Below are 23,951 nucleotides of genomic sequence, written 5' to 3'. Positions count from 1 at the left end.
TTTATGATTATTCTCAATCCTTAGTCCTTATTAAAGTCACATGAAGTGTTTGTTACATAAGTTTTATTGAGATATTCTGATTAGAATTGACTTAACATGATCTCAGAAATTGTATTATTAAGTACTAATCTCCTGTTGATGTTCATGGCTCAAAAACAATATATTGCAAATTTAATTATCCAAATTTTAGCTCAATAAACATTGTACCAATTGTTTCCAATCTATTTTTTTTAATGATAACTACAGCATGCAACAATTGCATATGCTCTGACCCTACCTTGCATTCTGGCATGGTCAGGCTTCATTTGACTCTTATTTTGTCTTTATTTTATGTTATTTGTATCATGACCATTTCTCACATCATCTCAAGATATTGTATTCCTACAATAGCTTTTAGTATGAATTAAACATATGAGAAAAATGCATGACATTTATACATACATTGGATACTCTAGTATTTTGTAATGCTGTAGACCAGCCATCTAATTATTTTTAACCTTGATTTCTTCTAGCAATTCCCTTTTAAATACAATTTTATTGTATTTTTTTCATTTCAGTCATACAGATATCTTCTGAAAACATTTTTTTCTTATGCACAGATTTTTCTATTTAGTGCCTGTTTTGAAATCGCATTGTGACTTTTATTTCATTTACTCTAGGTAGGAAGTGTTATACAGTTCCACTGCAAAAAGGGACACTTGCTTCAAGGATCTACAACACGTACCTGCCTTCCTGACCTCACATGGAGTGGAATTCAACCTGAGTGCATACGTAAGGATTATGTAAATTACATGTATTATGTATTATGGATCCGAATTCATATACATTTTTCTTTCAGTGATAGAAACAAATTTGTGTTTATATAAGAGATATATAAAATTAATTTAGATTAGTGTAAAAGATATTTCATTTAAATAATTTTATGACTGTATCAAATTCCCATGATCATTGGAAGGCAGTGTTTCCAAAGAAGCCAGAAGACAAGAGGTTCAATTTTGTTCCTTTGGCAAAGCTTGTATAGTGGTGTGAGTTTGGCCATCTGGTGTTTTAAATGATGGTTACTTTCTCATTTCATGGGTCTGCACTATAAATTGAAGTACTCTGAAATACAGGATGTTATACACTAGTTAATCATAATGATTTTTAATCATGTGTGAAGAGCTTTTCTGAGAATATAAGCTAAAAAGAAAAACCCCAAAAATCATGAAAGAAAAGAATTTTCAGATTCTCCTAAACAATTTTAAAATCAGTAAGTGATCTTTTTGAATTCACAATTTGAAATAAATTTGAGCTCATCAGATTCTTGTCCTACATTTCCCCCAATAACCTCCTTTGTCTCCCACCACATTTTTATTCTAAACTTTTGCAAAGAATAATAACAACAACAAAGCACATGAAAATATCAACACTCATCAGAAATGTGCTGCGCTTATGACATTTTTTTTAATGCAAAAATGCTCTGTAGATTTTTCACGATCCTTGTCAGGACCATACAGTAAACAAGGGATTGCCTTTGAAGCTGCCCTTGCAGAAAATACATCATGACTTCATTGGTTGGTTTATATCTAATTATGGCAAAATTCCTTATAAGAGAGTTCCTTAGAATATGTACGTAAGGAGAGTTTGGGATATTGTAATTGGATATTTCATAATAAGCCAGTGAAAACAGAGAGTTTGCTACATGAAAATTCAACTAATTGAACTTTAATGTTAATATTTGAATTATAGTAAGTATCCATGTTTAGCATGTAACATAAAATAGTAACTGTTATTCACAGCTTTTAAAATATCTATGAGGAAACAAGTGGAAGAATATTGCTTTTTTCAAATGAATTGGTCCACAGAGAACGTATTTAAATTGATTTTACATAAATTATATTATATATGAATTATGTTGTATGTTATATATCTATCTATCTATACATGTGTATATATGTATATGAAATTCTTTGTAATATTTCTGATTGAGAATGGAATGGTCTTTATCAGACACCAAGCAGGTTGTATGGTTGAGTTAATGTGGAATGAAAATGCAGAAACAAAAAGAAAATTAGATGAATGAAATAATACTTCTAGCATATGGACCAAAATATGGCCAGAGAATTCCATATGCTACAATATTAAAATGTATTTCAACATAGTATAGCATTGGTATCTGAACCATATAATGAACTTACAGATCCATTTAGCTTCAAGTAATGATTTTTCATTTAAAATAAATATAGTAAACAAATGAATATTTCCAGAAATTATATAGAAAATATAAGCTTGTGATATTTTTTAAACGTTTACTTTAAGGTCTTATAAATTTTTAAAAGTATTACTATTCATTTTTACTCTCCAGGATTGTGCTATAATATTCATTTGTAAGCATAAGTAGCCAGAGTCAGTTTGCCCCTTCTTTTCCTTCCTTCCTTCCTTCCTTCCTTCCTTCCTTCCTTCCTTCCTTCCTCCCTCCCTCCCTCCCTCCCTCCCTCCCTCCCTCCCTCCCTCCTTCTCTCTCTCTCTCTCTCTCTCTCTCTCTCTCTCTCTCTCTCTCTCTTTCTCTCTTTCTTTCATTTTTCTGTTAACATCTACCAGTATCAGTCACACATTTTCTTACAAAAATACCAGGATATAAAAACATCGTAGCATATATTCACTTTGATCTATTTTTATTGGTTCATTAGGATGACTTTTGAAATATGAACTTAAGCAATAAAGTTAGAATAAGGATACCTTTGTATTTTGATGTTTGCCTCAAAATTTTAGTGATGAATCTCTAAAATATTAACATCAGTCTCTGATCTTGATATAGCCCACAGTTGTAAACAGCCAGAAAGCCCTGCTCATGCAAATGTAGTGGGAATGGACCTTCCCTCCCATGGGTACACACTCATCTACACCTGCCAGCCTGGCTTCTTCTTAGCAGGGGGAACTGAACATAGAGTGTGCAGATCTGATAACACCTGGACTGGAAAAGTTCCTGTCTGTGAAGGTAACTTTTATTTACAGATGCTTTAACATATTAGGATGGGCTATTTAGGTCTTTTTAGAAGAAGAATAATTTTTTTGGCTAAGTCCAACACTGGAAATTATGTGGACATTTTTATTCCAGACAAATGGACACACCTAGACATTTCTATTGCAATGTTTCAATGCTAACCTGATATTTTTGTCTTTATTCCCTCTTCACATTCTCTCTTGAAAACATCGTTATTAGTGTTTTCATTTTCTAGGTTTGTTATAAAAGTTACCTAAATGTGGGTGACTTCACATGATAGAAATTTATCTTTTTATAGGTAGTTAAGTACAAAAGTCAAAAATCAAAAAGTTAACAAGACTCTGTATATTCAATCATCTTTAGAGTCACAGCCTCTCCCTTCCCTTCATCCTCTCCTAGCAATCATTGGCATTCCTTGGCTCATAGTCTTCCAGTGGTATCTACCTCCATCTTTATATGTAGTACCTTTCTTTGCTTCTTCATCCCATTTTCTTATGAGTAAACTAGATGTATATATAACTTAGTCTAAATTCAGGATTATTTTATTTTGATAACATCAGTTAATTATAGCTTCAGTCAATTCACTTCAAAATAAAGTCTTATTCTAATCCAGTGTGGGTTTTCTAAAGTATCTTATTGATCCAATATGGTAGGGAACATTATTTCAATCTCTCTTATTTCATAGCATTCTCTCTGAATTCAAACAGTCTTTCTCAGAGTTTGGCTTAGAAGTGACAACTCAGTACTCTAATTTTTACAGTTTTGAACTGAGTCACTGTAGCATGATAATTTAAGTAGATCTAGCTGAAGAGTCTACACCTGTTTCTGCTTCACCAGGAAAAAAAAATCCTACTTGGTTCTGATGTACTGAGTTTACCAAAGGGAAACATAGACTCTTACCATAAGACACGGTGAAGCAGATTTTCTATAGTTCTTGACTAGGTCAGTAAAAGTTTTTCTTTTTACATGTTAGACTTTCTTGTCATACCTTCTTGTGTTTGATCTCTTGCAGCAGACACAAATTTTCACCACTGTTTTGATCCGTTTTCATTCCTTTCTTAGCCAGAATGTAACCCTGTGTTCCCCCGCCCTCCCTTGTTAAAATACCTACTGTATGAGAAATTCTCTCTCTCTCTCTCTCTCTCTCTCTCTCTCTCTCTCTCTCTCTCGTTTTTTGAAACAGGATTTCTCTGTGTAACAGCCCTGGCTGTCCTGGGACTCACTCTGTAGAACAGTCTGGCCTCGAACTCACAGAGATCTGCTTACCCCTGCCTTCCCAGTGCTGGGATTAAAGGCATGTACCCTGCCTGGCTGGGAAATTCTCATTAAAAAAATCCATTGACTGCTAGTATGTGCTTCAACTCTGCTGTCTCCCTATGTGTACTTCTCAACTGGTATCTAATATCAGTAAACACAATCCTTGAAAATTGTGGGAAGTGTTAGCATACGTATTATTAAATGCATGTTTCAGTACTTAACAGCATTATGGCTAGCCAGTTTTTCTTTTCTTTTCAGAATCTTTTCCCCTGAGGCTTTTCTAAAGGCTTGGAATTCACTTGTCCTCTCCATTCATCTTCTCTACTGTGTCCTTCATGGTCTTATTCATGCCATTGATTTCTTCTATGAAAATCACTTCTAAATTAGCTTTCCTCTCACATTGGACTTTTTTAGCCTCAGATTTACACATTCAAATCTATACATGGCATGTGTATTTAAATCTCTCACAGCATTTCCATTGAATTATCTCTATAGGCTTACAACTGAAAGCATTAATTTAGTTGTCTAAATTGGTAGGATTTTTTTTATTCCCTGTTCCTGTGATACTTCCCACATAGAGTTTCATATATTACAATCTTCATAAACACCCTAGATATTATCCTATTGAAATCCACCACAGTTTCAAAGCTTTCTCAGAAATCATTTTGTTGTTGTTGTTGCTGATGTTGTTTTAAAGTCACTAATAGGATAGCAGTGTTCAGTTTTCCCTAGTGGAACTGCTGCTCCAGCCTCTTCAATTCAGTATTTGTTTCTTTCAAAAATTGCCTCTCATTAAATCTTCGTAAGAGCATAACAGTGGGGGATTGGGACCTGTCCCTGGAGCATGGGCAGGCTTTTTGGAGCCCAGTGCCTAAGATGTGACAACCTTGCAAAGCCTTGGTGCAGGGGGAAGGGGCTTAGACCAGCCTCAACTGAATGTGCCAGGCTCTACTGACTGCCCATGGGAGACCTTGACTTGGAGGAGGTGGGAATGGGGACTGGGTTGGGGGAAGGCTGGAGGGTGGGAAGAGGGAGGAGGGGCGTATCTGTGGTTGGTATGTAAAATGAATAGAAAATTTCTTAATAATAATAAAAAATAAAAATAAAAGAGCATGACAGTGTTCCTTGGGCAAAGGGTATGCAAAACAGTGTGTGTCACAGCTCCTACACTTTTTTGGTCCTCTCTAGCCCCACATGTGATTTAAATGACATGAGCCATTCTCTGGCATGGCTCAAACTTTTGAGCCTTCCAATTTCTGGTGCATCATGAATTACTTTAGCAAATTCTGATTTTTTTTTTTTTTTGGTTTGACCTCTGCAAAGCAGCTTTTCTTTTCTTTTTGTCAACAAGATCAAACACTGAGTCCTCATTGTCCATGATGGAATCAACTGTTTTCTTTTAGCCTCTGCCTCCGATCAAAGATACAGTTTCCTGTGAGGATTAAGTAGCAGTCCTGTTCCCAAAAGACTGTGATGGAATTAGTTGCTAAAACTGTTCATCACAAAGTGTTTTGATTGAGATGGAACCAACAAAGAATTATGAAGGAAATTATGTAATAATTCAGACTAAAATTGATAGTGTGTCACACTGTGTATAATATATTAACTCTTGTAAATGCTTTTTTTTTTTTTTTGCCATAGCTGGCTCCAAAACATTGGTGAAAGATCCTCGACCTGCGCTAGGAACACCTAGTCCAAAGCTAAGTGGTAAGTCATTCGTTGTTCTAGAAGTCATGACGTCTAAGATTGATCTACAGTTTTCTCCTTAAATATGTATTTATTTAAAATGATGTATTTCGCCTGATAAAATTATGCCTTACTATATTTGATATGATCATGTGGGTTATAGGATATGGATTTATTTTGTGAAATGCTTTTTATCTAGCATTCTAAAATTATTGGACAGTTATTTCTGTCAAAAATATGATTTGTGCATCTATTATAATTTGTATATTTGTCTTTTAAAGATTCTTTTAACAATAACATAACAACAATGCTTTTTGTATATATAAAATTAAAGTAGAAAATAAGACTTAATTAAAAGATATACCTTTATGGACTTGTAGATTTCAAGATATTTGATAGAAGATGATATCTTGTTAATTTGTAATTGTTTAATTTAAAAATGCAATCTATATAACCTAATCATTCATATCATGGGATTTAAATTCTTATAAGCTTGATATAATTCTCACCCTAAAATTATTTTCTGTATCTGATACTTATAAGAATGAAATACAAAGTATATAGTACGTAGTTGGGGATTTCATCTGTTCCAACTATTTTTTTCATATTATTAAGGACTACATTTTTGTTGTATAAATTTTTATCTTTGGTCCCAGTTGAGTACTACTGCAAAAGTAAAGTTATAAATGATATTTATAGCCTTAAATCTTCACATTAAAAAGGAAGAAATCCCCAGAGTTGATGCTGTGTCTCTGTTAAGAACCTATAAAGACTATAACACAACAGCCAAACATCAATGCAATGTTAAAAGAAAAAATAAATTATAGATGACACAATGGAAAAATTTTTAATGAATAAGAAAATATTTTGTAAAAGTAATTTTGAAATAAGGGATATGTAAATATGATACAGAACAAGTTAAATATATTTAAAATATTGGAAAATATCAATAATTTTCAACATTTATTTTTCTAAATTAACAAATTTTTATAAAATTGAAACTCAATTTTAATAAATGTGATGAAAGCTAACTTAATAATCATGTACCAAGGTATTGTTTAAAATTATTTTCAAAGACATATCAGGTCTACATTGCTCTACCGATTACGTCTGGCAAATTTTAGAGGAACATGTCAGGGAATCTAAGTCATAATATAAATAATCTAACATTATACTCATCTGATGGGCAACATATAATTAGAAGTACAGATAAAGACATCATATGAGGAGGGAAATTTGGGCTCATTTGACTTTTGGTTATTGATGGAAAATTGCATTTAAAATGTTATAAAATTTAACCTTACATTGTGTTAAAAATAACACGACAGATTCAAGTCATATTTATCATCGGGCTAAAGATAATTCTCTTTTTTGTATACCTTTTAAAGGCAATGAATCAGATTAAGAAATTAAGGTATAAAACGTATGACCTTTGAACTAATTATAAATACTTAATAGAATCAGCACCAACTCATGATTTTAATATATTCTCAACATATTAGAAAGAGAAGAACTTCAAACTCACTGAAATCTACAAAAGCTTTAGAACAATCATTGTGAAAATAGGAACACACTAAGCTGCATTCTGTTCATTAGCATAAATGGGACACAGTGATTAAGTATGGCCAAGATGAAAAATTGGCAGTAGGATCAAAATCAGAATCAAGACCATATATTCAACAATGTAATAAAGCCTGGGTACAAAAGTTTAAGTTAATATACATTTCTAATAAAAGGATGGCGGGCTGGGACAGCACATTTTTATTACTCACTGATTGATTATCTGACATGTAGGGTATTTCCATTTCATAGTTCTTGTGAACATAGCAGCAATAAACATGGCTGAGCAAGTACCTGTGAAATATGATATTGAGCCCTTTAGGCATATGTCAAGTAGTGCTACATCTGGTTCATATGGTCGATTTATTCTTAGTTCTTTGAGAATTCTCCAAATTGATCACCATTGTGACTGTATCAGTTAGCAATCACCCCAACAATTGATGAGGGTTTCCTTTCGCCTACATCTCCTCTAACATTTATTGTCACTTGTTCCAATCTTTCTTGTGAAGTTATGAGTTGATTGTTTGGTGCCAAATGATCAGCCCTGAAAACATAGACAGAAGTAACACTCTATGGACTCAACTGGTTATATTTAGAAATGTATGTAGTATATGTATATACAAATACAAATATGTACACAATGACAATCAATTAAAAAAAAAAGAGGCCATGAATTTGAAGGCGAGTGTGCAGAAGTGTTTGGGATGAAGGGAAGAAAGGGAAGGGAGAAACATAATTAAATTACAATCCCTGAAATAAACAATGACAACAACAGCAAGAAAAGTGGCCATTACATCCCCTCTTCAGTCTTTTGTTCATGTTCACAGCAGCCTGATGGTTGACAGGATGACAACTTCAAAATTTTGGATGACACTTCAAAATTTACAAATACCTCTCACATGCCTCATTAGTTTTAGTCTCAAGAAAGAGAGATAACAGAAGAAAGAAGTGTCATCACCTCACAAGCTAGCATAAGGGACAAATCCCTGGGAGGCTCTCCCTCCTCAGTTGATTCACAGGTCCAGGGAAGGAAAAGGATGTTGGCAGCATGTTGGAGTCAACAGCAGAGTCTCATTATGCATTCTATTCTGTTCTTTTTATGATCTCTGGAAGCTTGGAATCTGCTATTAATGAAATATTTCTAACACATGAAGTAGCTATTACTACAAAGTATTGTTGTTGGGTGTTTTTGCTTTTTTTGGGGGTGGGGTGGGGTTTCGAGAAAGGGTTTCTCTGTGTAGTTTTGGTGTCTGTCCTGGATCTCGCTCTGTAGACCAGGCTGACTTCCAACTCACAGAGATCCTCCTGGCTCTGTCTCTCGAGTGTTGGGATTAAAGGCATGTACCACCACTTCCAGGCATTGTTTTGCTTTTGTGAGAGGGGCCCATCACCTAACTACCAAATAAATCACAGATAGAGGCTTATTTTTACTTATGAATGCCCAGATTTAGCTTGGCTTGTTTCTTGCTGGGTTTTCTTAACTTGAAATTATCCCATCTATCTTTGGCCTCAGGGCTTTTATTTTTCTCTATTCCTGTATACCTTTTCTTTCCTTCTTACTCTGTGTCTGGCTAGGTAGCTGGGTGGCTGGGTGGCTGGGTGGCTGGGTGGCTGGTCCTTGAAGTTTTCCTCCTTCCTCTCTTGTTCCTTTATCTTTCTTCTCCTCCTCCCACATTTCTCTTTCTATTTATTCTCTCTGTCTGCCAACCCTGCCTATATTTTCTCCTGCCTCACTATTGGCCATTCTGCTATTTATTAAACCACCACGTGTTTTAGACAGGCAAAAAATCACAGCTTCACAGAGTTTAACAAATGCAACAGAAACAAAAGTAACACACCTTTAAATATTATCCTACAACAAAATATTTGTCTTAAGAACCAGTTGTTTAATGATTTCTATCACAGCAATTATTTATGTTAATACAACTGAAATTACTGAGTATGGCTATATACGTTTTCCTATAACTATTATCTCCCAAAATGAGGGTTTTGCTTTAACATATTTTAACTAACAGTCTTAATTTACCTAAATTTCTTAAAATAAGATCATTAAGTTAACAGTTAGAGTTATGGAGTAGTCAAGAATTATGACAATTCAGATGAGGATAAGTAGGCAATCTGAAAAATGTCAATTACTAATTGTCAACCATTTACCAGTTACAGCCTGTATGACATCTTTCTCTTTTTCTCCTCTAATTTTTTCAAATAAAAATTATTCTTATCACTCATTTATAGAGTTTGTAGGTACTCTTTTGTTAGCTCAAACCAATCAAATCAAATGTCTTTCTTACAATGTGTCAAATAAGATGATTACATACATGTAAACATAACAGGATAACTTGATGTTTAGGGACACAGAGTCAGTAGAAGGATGACTTGAGAAAGATTAAAAAGTCAGGGTTATAGATTGTTCATGATGCCAAATACATGGCAGGTGCACACATAGACACACACAGAGGCACATGCACACACATGGATGCACACATGCAAACACACACACACACACACACACACAGAGTAGTTATTTAGTGACCTAAAAAGCCCCAGTATTTCTATTGTATCTGAATCATAATTAAACATAACTAAAACATTAGATAATGATTTTAGGTAATGAGTAGATAAACATTTTATATTCCTTATTTTATTTAACATTCTAAGTAGTATATATTAATATCATATTATTCATGAGGGAATCCAGGTTTAGAATTAAGAAATTTATGCAAAATGACCTAGTTTTTCAGTATAGAAGCGGTCATCAAATACAAGTAGTGTAACTCCAGGATCTGCTCGCCTATACCTTGTGCTATATTCTACTACAGTCTGTTCTACCCCATAAGAACTGGACAATTCTAGTGACAATTCTTTTATTTCTAAAAATACTTGTAAACCTCAAAGCTGTCAATATAGCACAGCCCTGCTCTTCTTCTATTACTGGAATAACTGAACTGTTTTGTAAAAGGGACAAAGAGCCATTACCTCCAGGCTGCCTCCAGGGCCATGGGAAAGAGGAGGACATGGTTTACATTCTTCCTCCAACGAATTTGTCTATGACACTAGAAGAAAAGCAGGTCTCCGGAGACATGCTCACAGGCTTGCGGCTCAATCAAATCATCTCATCTTCTTTCTGAAAGAAGACAAAAATGTTAGAGGTGACCAAATATAAGTGAAACTTGTGTTTCCTGGATTCCATCCACAAGCCTCATGTCTTTAGGTGGTATGGAGTCTGGCTTTCCTATTGATGACGACTGAACAAACTCAGTCTTCAAAAATTGTGTTTTGTTCTTTGAAATTTGAATTTAAATGAAGAATATGAAAATTATACTCATTGAAGATTACCCATATTTAGGGATAGATTATTTTGTTCAGTAGACTAAAGGATTTAATCTAATATCACATGATCATATTTAGAGGGCACTGTGAAATTAAAATATGTCATTTATTTCATCTATACACAGTTCCTGATGATGTGTTTGCCCAGAATTACATATGGAAAGGCTCTTATAATTTCAAAGGAAGGAAACAGCCCATGACCCTGACAGTCACTAGCTTCAATGCCTCCACTGGCCGAGTCAACGCCACACTGAGCAACAGTGACATGGAACTGCTCCTTTCAGGTATCAGGTTCAAATCTAGCAAAAGAAGTTATGCATCCAGGCATTCACTTAGTCATGTTCTACTACTGTGAGCCATTTCTTATATTTGATTTTGAGGGACGTCATAATTTATTTATAAGCAAGGATTTTGAAGTTTTGGAAATGTAAGTGGATATTATTATATAAATACAAAACCAAAATTGTAAAGTTAAATGTATGTAAGACTATTTTTATGCAGAAAGATCTAGAGATCTTGTACTGGACTAGAACTATCATTTAACAAAAGGGAATTATGATATTGTAAATATGTATATGATATATAAATTGCAAATTTCTTTTAGTTATCCTGTGAAATTATTACTAATAAATTAGTTTGTGATATAAATAAAATAAAATAAAAATGGTTAACTTTGAAAATTACATAAACATTTTTATGTATTGTTGTACCAGCCAATAAGTACACTTATTAGAATTTAGTATACGTTATTTTTAAAATATGGATAATTACATGGATTAAATTGGAAAAGCTTAATTTGAATATGAGATGTACTTATATTTTATTAATGATTAATTTAGCTTTCAATTGTAAATAATATTTTTGTTTTCTCTAAGTAAGCCAAACAAAGTCTGTGTTTGTTATAAAATAGCAACAATACAAACAGATCCTGATAAATATACATAAACATGGAAGTTTATAATTTCATTACTTTCCACTCACTGTGGCTGTATAATACAAATATTATATGTTAGTACATTTATATTTTTCTTATTGATTGTAGTTTACTTTAGGTCAAGGTTTGTGTTCTCTTTACCTTGCTTTTACTGGCACATTCTTCTGGTGCCTCCCTAATATGTAAAGCAGTCTGTGAGTCAACAAGCATCAAATTTTAACCAATAGTCATTCATAAATTTTTTTGCTCACAGCCTGGCTTATCGTGAAGTGTGTTCACACTCTAGCTTATTCCAACTCTGAGAATACCCAGTTATAAAAATCAGTGTAGATCTTTCTGCTTCTTGTGTTTCTATCACTGCTTGTGTTTATCATCTTGAGTCAAAACCTTAAGTTTCAAGGCACAGATCAAATGCTCTTTTGCTTAATAGTTATTCTCCGATAGACGAGAGTGAGAAGATTCCTGTACGGCAGCCGGGGACTTATTAGTTTTCCTCGTGTAGTTTTGCAGTTTCTACTCTAGCATTGAGGGATGTTAAAAATTCAGGTAAGATTTAATTTGTGATTTCAGGTTGCAGAGCATCAGACGTCATGTGTGAAGTCACCCTTGACTTGAGACTTGCTTTAGTCCTTTGCGTATCATGTGTTTTCCATAATACATTCACAAAGTTACTGGTAATAAAATGGATCAACTATTTACAAAATTAGGTAACTGTCTTTGCCTTTTACAGGGGTCTACAAAAGCCAGGAAGCTCGCCTAATGTTACATATATATCTTATTAAAGTACCAGCACATGCTTCTGTGAAGAAAATGAAGGAGGAAAATTGGGCCATGGATGGCTTCGTAAGTGTAGTTCCTTAAAAGCATGTGGCTGATTCTAATGGCAAACTTATAGATTATTTTCCAGAAAAGGATAATTTTTCAAAATTTAGCTTATTTGAACACACGATCACATATTTATACATAAAATGCCACTTACTAATATATATGCATCAAATATTATCAATTTTGAATAGGCTTAATATTTATTTAATCATATGGAAGTTTTACTTCTTTGATAGGAATGGCTGTATATGCATTTATATTTGTAGGTCTGTGCAGTGATTTTTGTTAATTTCATCAAATATATTTTATCATCAACAATGATAAAAAATGTGGGTGAAGAACGATTTAAAGCCAGATGTGGTACCACCCATCTATAATCTCATCACTCATGAGGATGAAACAGAAGGATTATGAGTCCAAGATAAACCTGAGATTTATAATGACGTTCTTTCTCAAAATCAGTTTGTGTGTGTGTGTGTGTGTGTGTGTGTGTGTGTGTGTGCGCGCGCGCGCATGCTTTTGTCTTTGACAGGACCCAATATCCAAGGCATAGTAAACACATTTAAAAATGCATCAGAACTTTAATTTGAAAGTGTCCATGGATTGGTATCGATTTAGAGTATCTTATGAACTGGTCTGAAGAGGACTTATGTGAAATGCTTCCATTGAGAAGAAGCTACTACATCTTCACCACAGACTCTGCCTGTGACGTGAATAGAGATTTCTAAGTAGATCATTGACATCAACAAGTCTGATGCTAACACTAAGGAAACAAGTCTCTGCAAACATGCAGGATCAGACCATATTTTAAAGTAATTCACATTATGTATACAGGAGTTCATGAAGAAGAATACAGTCGGTAGTAGGGATCAATAAGTTGTTTCTAAGGGAAACACTGACCCTCCAATTTTTTTTATATCCTCTATTGTCATTTACAGAGTTGTGAAGTAGTGTTTATTTTATACAGTTTGCTGAATTACATTAGGTTACGTATTAATATGAGGCCTATTCATTCATTCATTAAAGTATCTGGGTCTTAACTACTCTTGTTAGAACAATTTGATATTATATGGTCATGGCCACAGTACAACATCTAATAATAGGATGGACCTTTTGCTGAGAAATGTGAGGCTCCCATAGTTAATTTGGTACTTTCTTTTTTAAGGTGAGTATCTAAGATTTTTTTAAAAAGTAACTTTTATAGCAATAGCCATGAGTCAGGTACCTGTCAGTTATTAGTTCAAGTTATGCGGATAAATACATGTTAGCAGTTTGTAGATGAATTTCTAAATGGTCTTTTTAAATAAAAAACACAGAGCCAAATATAGGGGTGAAAGCCTTAGATCAGGGAAATAGGGAAAGCCTCCAACAAATCTTACCTCACCAACTCTGCAGCTTCGAAATGTGAGTTACTTCCTGTCTACCCACACCTTTATTGCCTTGCCGTTCTGCCCTCTCATTGGCTTTCTTAGCCCAGCTACCTCACTTCCTCTTCCTACACAGCTCTGTCACTTTCTGTCTGTCTGTACAGACCTCCAGGTCTCTATGGTTGGTTTAAAGGAATGTGTCACCACGTTTGACTCTGTTCCTTAGTGTGGCCTTGAACACACAGAGATCCTGCCTGCTAAAGGATCAAGGGTGTGCGCTGCCTGATCTCTTGTTTATTTAAAATGGCTGGCCTTTTCCCCTTGATCTCCAGGCAAGCTTTATTTATTAACATACGAATAAAATATCACATTTCAGCACAAATAAAGTATCACCACACCAGTTTGCCATTGAATAACTAAAATGTATCACTTTCCAGTTTATGTATTCAATGATAGGCCCTAACACATTTCAATCCGTTAAAACAGTATTCAGTGTGTATATATGTAAGGTCCAGATGGTAGATGGCTCTTGTAACATTAGGAACAACCCATACAACCCAGATTTCAAAAATAGTTCATTCTTCTTCTTTGTGGGTGTTAGGAGGGATATCTGCTTGAGGCTCAGTCCTATGCCTTATTCTTGGGATTGGGCTGAGGCTGGAGAGGCAGTTACTATCTGGAAGCCAAAGGCTTTCAGATGACCAGGAGGCTCTGAAATACTCTCAAATATATTGACATATGCTGATGGTCATAAAGATTTGTTTCATATTTGCATTTAGTCTCACACTTTCACTCCTCCTTCCTCCGCCTCCCTAATTGGGGTTGTTGATATGAGCCATTTTCAAGATTGTCCCATATTCCACAACGAATCTGTTTTTGCATACACTTTGATGGGTTTTCTTATGTGTACAGATACACATAGTCATCAGCAAACTCACGTTAGAATAATTTCATCACTTCAGTAAGATATCTTACATCCTATGGCTCTCATTTATTTCCTGTTCCACTCATCCTTGACCCAGTCCTCAGCAACCACTAATCTATTTTTGGTCTTTATAGATTTACACATGGATTTGATTTTTTTATGACTGAAGTGATTTTGTATGTGGACCTTTGTCCCTGGTTTCTTTCATTTACTATAATGGGAAATACGATCCTTACACCATAGAATTACAATTAACCCACTCTCAATCCCACTCACATGCCTATGGCTAAAAGTGAGGCTGGGAATGAACCCAGCCTGATGAAAGAGAAATTATCTTGTTTCTGTGGAGTCTCTGGAATGGAAGAAGGGCCAATATAATTGGGAACCTAATTTATGATTTATTTTTATTTACTTTTATCTGTATCTGCCTGAGGATATGCTTGTGCACCACATGTATGCAGTTGCCTACAGAGACACAGTAATGGTATTGGATCACCAAGAGCTGGAGTTACAGGTGGTTGTGAACTTCCCAGTATGGGTTTTGGGAACTGAAAGCAGGTCCTCTGGAAGGGCAGCTCTTAGGTTCAGAGCCATCTCTCTACACTGTAATTCAATTTCTACATGTTGTTTTTCATTTTAAATAATAGACTTCTTAGCCTATAAGAGATTTATAAAACCGTGGTAAAGCAACACATAATCTCCTGTTTACCAACTCATAATAATTTAAAATTATAAATTTTACTTTTGTTTTTATGATAGAAAATTTGTACCATGCGTTCATTCCATAGGAGGAATATGGAAAGAACAAAGGCTGATCTTCATTTTAAATATCTTGAGTAATTATTTAGATATAACAACTAAAGCTGTGATCAGTCCTCATATTTAATTAGAATTCCAAATATTTTCAGGTTTCTGCTGAGCCTGATGGAGCTACTTATGTATTCCAAGGATTTATTAAAGGCAAAGATTATGGGCAATTTGGACTGCAAAGACTGGGTAATATTTTCATTTTTTTTTCAAGTCATTCCTTTGATACTCTACACATCATAAAAAGACATAAAAAGATTCTGTATATTTTGCACTCTCACAGTATCTCGAAGTATGCATTTTCAGGACTATGCAACTAGCCATTCTACAGCATTTAAAGAATAACCACATTGTTTAAATTATAACTTCTCTATGTAATAACTCTACAAAGCTTAGTATCTCAGTATAGCTGTCATCAGTATAAGCTATCTTGCCCCTAAGCAAATACAAAGAAGCAAAAGTGATATAGATAACATGGTAATATTAAACTGTAAATTATTTTTACCTCTTCTCCTGAGAACTATACTACTTCTTTTCAGTTTGAATATTGGAGCAAATTTCTTACTTCTCAGAAGATGTAGTGGCACTATGGGAAACTTTTAAAGCCTGGAAGGAAAAATAACTTTGAGGAATGGGTCCCTTTGTGAGCTTGGTTCTTCCCAGAAAACACAAATTTTCTGTGCTCTGATGCACAAGATTTTGGCATTTTCATTTATAATTCTTCTAGCATGGGCACACATGTTTAATGATCTTCTTATATTTATAAACATATCTTTTGGTGTGTATATTCTTGAGGTATACTGTCTCCCATCATTGAACTGTTGTATGGATATATAAACAATGAATATGACTCTAAAAGCTATCTTTTAACATTTATCTTAACAAATCACAACTTTAAACTTTTACATAAATACGCCTAGTCACTGGAAAAATAAGTAGAGAAAGAGATATGATTTGAAAATAAACAAATGTCACAATGTTTATAAATCCTTTGAATGAATATGTTCATCAAAATGTGTAAAGCTGTGAACTAGTCTGGAGAACACCAGAGAGGGCAAAGGAAGTATTGGGATAGATGTGATCAAAACACATAGTTTAAATATATGAAATATATTTAAATAATAAATAATATATTACTTAAAACTACATAGTATATTTTAGGCCAGTAAGTACATATTAATAAAAATAAGTAATATATTAACTCTTTGTCAATAAAAATAATAATTTATCATTTCATGTACTATACCACCTAAATTTGTGCTGTTATGAATGGAATTGATTGGAATACAATATTCACTGGTGTTGGATGTTTTACATAGTAATGTAACTGGATGCAGAGTTTTCACATGACATGCCGTAGTGCCTAAAACACTACATTTTCAACACAATGTATAAGAATCAATTTCTTCAAACACAGAGCTATTATCTGTTTCCTCTACTCCATCCCCATGCTAAATCTTAGAAAGCCTTCTTTTTCTCACTTGAAAGTGGAAGAAAATAATTGGTATGAAATATAAAAATCAATTATAAGCTTGAGCTGATTTTACGTCCATGACTTACTTGTGTTTTTTCCATTAGGACTGAACACTTCAGAAGGGTCAAATTCTTCGAATCAACCTCATGGGACAAACAGCAGTTCCGTGGCCATTGCGATTCTCGTGCCTTTTTTTGCACTTATATTTGCAGGATTTGGGTTTTATCTTTATAAACAAAGGTAAGATGTGTGACTTTGGTGACAAAATTTACACAAACTTTCTTTCCTGTCATTCCTATCATACTACCTCGACTCCACATTTCCATTTTACATGTTGTCAGGATCTATGTGCAGAACTGTTACAATCCTTTTTGATTTTACCATCACCCATGATACCCATGTGCATTGCAGAAATCACTATTAGACTGCATGTGATTCAACTTCCTCATTTTGTCTTTAATTTTCCTGGCACAGAACTTATTGCACATGTTATTTATATATTACCCATATTGATGCTTTAGAGATATTGAATCTATGTTAAGGTTTGAATTGAAAAGATATTAAATGCTGACAGATTTATGGTAAAAACTAGAAAGCTCAGGTTCATGTGGCAGTCTTGGATAATTTTACCCTAGCTGACAGATGGTCATCTTCTAATGTGTCATTTACCTTCTTTTCTTTGAAGATTATTTAATGAATATGTTATGTTTGTGATAGATAAAATATAGCAATATATATGATAATTTAGTCATATGTATTCTATGTGATACAGCATTTGGAAGGAACTTCATTATTTAATTCTTTACTATTTGGAAAAATCCCTTATCAAGTAAAATCTACAGACAACCAAAAAATTCAATTAAATATATTTAAGTATATTTACACATTTACACATTTATCTATTTACACATTCTCTCCCAAACTCATGTTTTTACTATATATCAATCTGTGCTATCTAAATATGAGCATCATTTAATATTATATATACAAATAAAATTTTAATATAGTATGTACATAGTTTTAACGACATTTCAACTGTATAATTCAGTCACATTGGGAACATCCACTGTGTCATCTGAAATTTATTGCCATGTACTCAGAATACATTCATCAATACAAGGCATATGGATTCATTAGTAGTCGCCCTTCAAACTTCAGCCAAATACAAAGAACTACAACTGTCATTTTTCTTCTTTTGAACCTTTCATATGAATTCAATCATATAATATGTGATATTTGGTCTTATTTCTTAAACACAGTAAATCTTTTAAGATTTTACTCATGAAATCATTCATCACTGCTCAGCTTCTGTTGAACAATGTTACATTGTGTGGACTATTATTTTCTTTGAGTGAGTTTGTTCCTAAATTGTTGGACATTTGAGTTGTCTCAACCTTTGTTATTGTGAATAGTGCTAATATGTACATTTGTGCATACCTTTTTTTTTATTCTTAGACATGTATTCTTATTTCATTTGAGTACACACTAAAGATTGGGATTGTTAGAGTGTATTTAATTCTAGTTTTAATTTACGGAGAGAGCACCAAGTGGTTTTGTATAGCAGCTATACCATCTTACATTTTCAGTAATAATTAGTGAGCTCTCCACATCTCCTCTGATACTTATTGTCTGTTTTTTTGTTTAGTTTTATTTACTGTTGTATCAATGATAACATGTTTGATGTAGTATTTCATTATAGCTTTGATTTTTATTTCTATGATTTCTGATAATATCAAGTATTTTCAATTTTAAATTATATGATAATTTCATACCTAATACAGTAATTACGTCATTTCTACCATTCTCATCTCTTTCAACTTCTCCATTCTCCTCGCTCCCTCTCAAATTCATGACTTCTTCCTGTATAGAGGTTCTCAACCTATGGAACACAACGCAATTGGCATATCAGATATCGTGCATACCAGATTTTTACATCACAATTCATAACCATAGCGAACTTGCAGTTATGAAACAGCAACAAAATAATTTTGTGACTGGGGATCACCACAACATAAGGAACTGTATTAAAGTGTCACAGCATTAGGAAGATTATGAACCACTGTTCTACACTTATTGTTACACAGACACAAAGACACACACATATCCACATCCACACACACATGCATCCACACACACACACTCACATACACACCAAAAACAAACAAACAAAAGTCTGAGTCCATTTAGTGTTGTTATATAAATGTGTCTAGGGCTGGCCAGTTGGGACAGGAGGATTGCCCATAGAGATTTATTCTTCCTTTCTTAGCATCCATTGATTGCTTGTAGCTCCCACCTGGGTTTGAGATCTTGTGCAACTTGTCCTGTGAGTTTTGGCATATCAATTGGTGCTTAAATTATTTTCTCTGGTTTTGCCAACCGTATAGTTGAGATTTCATGGGTGATATTCCCTGCTATGTCTAGAAGACACTGAAATCAAACACTCGGGCCCACTGGCTCTTAGAATCTTTCTGCCCCATTTCCCATGATATTTCTGAGGCTTAGTTGTTGTAGGGACTGTGTTGTAGATTTACCAACTGGGATGAGAGTCTCAGTGCCTCTTGTTTTCTGAATTTTAAAAAGATGTTGAACTCTGTCATGTATATTTATAAACTGAATACTTTTGCCTTACTAATGATAAGTTGGAAGAGTGGGTACTTTATTCTGGACATGACACCTTTACAAAATACAGAGTGTGAATATAATGTCTTCTTTTCTGTTAGTTTTCTCTTCACTTTGTTAATGCAACATCTTTAAATACAGAAGTTCTCCCCCCCTTTCCCATTGCTTTCTCTTACTTTTGGTATGTATGCCATATCCAAGAAATGATCATCAAATTGTAGGCCACTGTTTTACCCATATGTCTTTTCTTAAGAGTTTGATAGATTTAACACTTGTATTTAGGATTTGATGAAATTTGATCAAATCCATGTTCACAGTGTAACATTTTTGCTTTTGTAAAACTTGGTGAATCTTTTTCCTTAAAAAAAAATGTAGCCCAAGGCTTGTGGTGTGGAGTGCTTATCTATGACACTCTGGATACAGTCTCATCCTACATTAATTGAGTATGGTCCTACATGATGCTAGTCTCAGCACAAGGATGGTAGAGGCAAGAGCATCAGAAGTTTCAGGTCATCTTTCAATATGGAGAATTTGAGGCCAGTTTGAAATTCACGAGACATTGTTTTAAGAAAATGTACTTCAATGTTAAGAAGCAATTCTGGCATATGTTCTTGATTCCTGTGTTTCTTGATTCTTACCCAGTTAAAATGAAAGAGAGAAATGGTCATAATCTATTACATAGTTTTTATTGTAAGTATAGTCGATCAAAGAAAGGCAGGGATGGAGCTGTAGTTATGGTAAAGGATTCACCTGACAAAAGGGCTATTTCTTTAAGTATTGTTTTTCAAAGTAGGAACTTAAATGTAAGTTCCTAAGAGTGCTTTAAAGTTTACTTCCACTGAGTTTACCTATAAGTGAAATAATAACAATATAGAAAATGTACTGGAATTGTAATGTAGCATAATAGAATGTGTAACAAAAATTTCAATGAAATTGATAGTTGAAAAGTATAGTGTTAAATATGAAAAAAAGGAGCAAAGAATCAAATTTATTTTCATACAAAAACTTTTTAAGTATTAAGACCTAGAAATATATTAGGCCAAATCTCCCTTTTTTCATAAACAATTCAGCACATTCTACAAGTTATAAAATACAATTTGGGATGGAGAAATAACACAGAAACATTAGTGAAAGGGGCAAAGACTTAAGGACCTCCAGATGGGAAGCCTACCCCAACTAGACTCTATTTATTTTAAGTAACATCAAATGTATTTAATTGTAAGTAAATGTTGGGAAACATTTTCATGACAGAAATGTTGGCCAAGACCTTTTGCTATGTAGTTTTTATTTTGAACATTTTATTGGCTTTTATGTATACATTTGACCATGCAGCTGATGATTTGCATTTCTGTGGTAACTAAATTAGCTTTCTGGTTGGTGAACATGTGTTATCTATTCTTTGTACAGTTCCTTTTTCCATGTTAGTATAAAATTGCATTCTTCTTTCAATGTTATCTATTCTTCAAGCCTCAAACAGAATTTTAATTCCCAGATAGCATTTATCTCATTGTCTTTCCTAAAATAATTTGAGGCTCTTACCACATTTACTGATTTCAATTGAGTCATAACAATTCTCATGATCTATTCTTCTTGTTTTATTTACCCATAATCATTGTTTTCTATCACTTCAATTTAAATCCACCATAATAATGACATTGTATACTTTGAAAGTATGTCAAGAATGATCCCTAGAACATAAACAGATGCTCAGTAAGTATATTATAAGTGAATTTATGACAATGTAAAGATACACCATCCTGGTTTATACTATTTATAAACAGTAATTTCTTTTTATTTCTCAAGAAAATTTCAGAGTCAATATCATTTATTTATATTTATATGATCCTTATAGGTGCTATTCCTAAACATTTACTAAGTTTAAAATTTCTTAATTAACAACTTTAAGTGACATTATCCCCAGTGCTAATGAAAATGTATTATTTGAACTCTTTTTCTAGAAGCACCCTAACATGCAACTATTAATCTTGTTTTTCTAAACAGGACTGCACCCAAAACACAGTACACAGGATGTTCTGTTCATGAAAACAACAATGGCCAAGCAGCCTTTGAGAACCCTATGTATGACACCAATGCCAAGTCTGTGGAGGGGAAGGCCGTGCGATTTGACCCCAACTTGAACACAGTTTGCACAATGGTATAACACGGCAACACGTTGCCTTCTTCAGAATCCTGGAAATCGACACACTGAACAGTGCACTTCCAGTTCACTGCTAAACAAAGCACACTTTTCAGGACTTGCTGGGTCACCTTTTCCTGAGGAATGACAGAGAAGAGTGTTTTTTTTTTTTTTCATAAACTGGATCAAAATTATTCTTCATGTGTACCATGGAGAGTTTTACAGAGATCTGGCTGCACTCTGGGAGTGCTTACTCACAGTTTATTTGCTTTTTTTAAAAAGGAGATTATTCTAAAACATAAACTTATTTGCATATATTGGAGGAGCATCCACTATCAGTATTTCTGTGCTTTATAAACTATATTAGAGGGACTGGGTTAAAAATGATATAGGGTAGAAAATAAGAGCTATACTTACCAGAGTCAATAGATCACTGACTTCTCTACTGTCATAAGCTACATCACACCCACATGTCTGTAGTTCATATCTCATATCTGCAGTTCATTCTTGTTTACCCCAGGCACTATTTTCCTTATTTCATTGGATATTTAGGAATGACACATATCTCTAAATATTTATGAGCTAAATGACACAGAAGAAATAAGGTTGCCCACCCCAATCTGGCATTTCTGTGTTAATAAAACATCTCTTACTATTTTAGCATCATTTTCAAGTTCCTGAAAATGGCAAGGTCATGATGTGACCTTTCTTCTTTCCTCCGTTATCAAGGAAAGAGATTTATCTATTGAGCTATGAGATGCTCTTTACATGTTTTCCTCAATACTTGGTCATCCTGAAGCTATTTCGGCTCACAAAAATTATCGGTAAAGATGCTTATTTTGCCATTATATGAGACACCAACTTGATATTATTATGTTTTTAAACAAACAAACCAGTGGTTTTGAAAGCCCTAATAGAATAAGTCAATTAATTTATGATGTCTGCATACCCTTCTAGCTGAAAATTTGATTTTTACCGGTTTTGATACTTCATAATTTCTTTGAACAAAGAAGTATAACATACTCTGATCTACCCCTTAACTTAATGACTAAAAGAACCAAAAATGATGTTCTTTCAGATCAACAATATAAATTTGTTTCCCAAATATATGTGTTCATCAAATTTTCACAGGTTTTCAATGTTCTGTCTATACCCTATTTTTAAGAAGTAGGTATCAGGTACAGCCAGTGTTTTTCATTGTCTAATTAAAACAAGTTTATATGCTATTGTTAGCTCCTTTAAAGCTACATCATCCAGTAGTGTTGGCATTTTTTCCCCATAGGACATTGTCTTATTTTTTATTTTTATCATGTTTCATTTCACCGAATACAACACATGTCCATTGTGAACTCTTTGTCGTTGTCCATTTCAAATATGGGTTGTTCTGTGAAGGGTCTCGCTTTTTGTATCATGAGACAAGAGTGCCTACGAGAAACCATTGCCCCTGGAAGCACCGCTTGGAGCTATCTCTACATTTAGTGAATTTCTTGTCAAACCCTTTGAGACACATTGTTTTGGAAATTCATACAATTTTCTCAACATTGTATTCTACTGACAGGATGCGGTTTTAAATTTTATGCCATCTGTTATTTATTCTTGTTTATTCAAATGACTGCAATAACAATGATTCATTCACTAATGTTAAGGTTAATACGTTTAAGATCTTGTTTAAACAATGTTTCTTCTGCAACTGGCTACTCCTCTTATATTAATGCATACACTTTTGTAAAGAAGTATATTTTTATGATAAAAGACTTTGTAAAAGTATGATGTAAATTTTCAGTGCAATGTAAACAAATAAAAAAGGATAATTGCTTTTGTAAAATGTGTATTCTTTTCAAACTCACCTACAGCTGCTCTGGTCAATAAAAGCAAAGCACAGCCCAGTTTTTACTTGGTGCTTTTAAAAATGTTCCTCAACTGCATGTCATGTTTATGTTGCAACAAGTAATAAATTATAGTTTCTCCCTCTATATTCTACTTCTAAAAGTGACAGTCTGTTTTAGGTAAACTGAATCCCAGTAAATATAATTAGTTCAGCTATCAA

At 33.7% G+C, this 23,951-nt stretch overlaps 1 protein-coding gene across 7 annotated transcripts in view; it reads left to right on the top strand.

Moving 5' to 3' along the window:
- The window catches only part of Csmd3 (CUB and Sushi multiple domains 3), a 1,145,339-nt gene extending 1,121,610 nt beyond the window's left edge, over nt 1–23,729 (top strand). For all 7 annotated transcript variants that reach the window (XM_052747788.1, XM_052747786.1, XM_052747792.1 and 4 more), the window contains 8 exons: nt 664–771; nt 2,798–2,977; nt 5,882–5,947; nt 10,942–11,100; nt 12,481–12,593; nt 15,776–15,863; nt 17,253–17,388; nt 21,769–23,729. In XM_052747788.1, the coding sequence (XP_052603748.1) occupies nt 664–771; nt 2,798–2,977; nt 5,882–5,947; nt 10,942–11,100; nt 12,481–12,593; nt 15,776–15,863; nt 17,253–17,388; nt 21,769–21,928 (1,010 nt within the window). In that variant the 3' untranslated portion in view covers nt 21,929–23,729. The remainder of the gene's footprint in view (nt 1–663; nt 772–2,797; nt 2,978–5,881; nt 5,948–10,941; nt 11,101–12,480; nt 12,594–15,775; nt 15,864–17,252; nt 17,389–21,768) is intronic.
- Nucleotides 23,730–23,951: the final 222 nt, after the last annotated feature.

The sequence above is a fragment of the Peromyscus californicus genome, unplaced genomic scaffold (genome assembly GCF_007827085.1).
Source record: "Peromyscus californicus insignis strain IS unplaced genomic scaffold, ASM782708v3 Scaffold_20__1_contigs__length_68692818, whole genome shotgun sequence".
In the NCBI taxonomy this organism is placed as follows: domain Eukaryota; kingdom Metazoa; phylum Chordata; class Mammalia; order Rodentia; family Cricetidae; genus Peromyscus; species Peromyscus californicus.
This window is presented reverse-complemented; position numbering and strand designations above follow the sequence as displayed.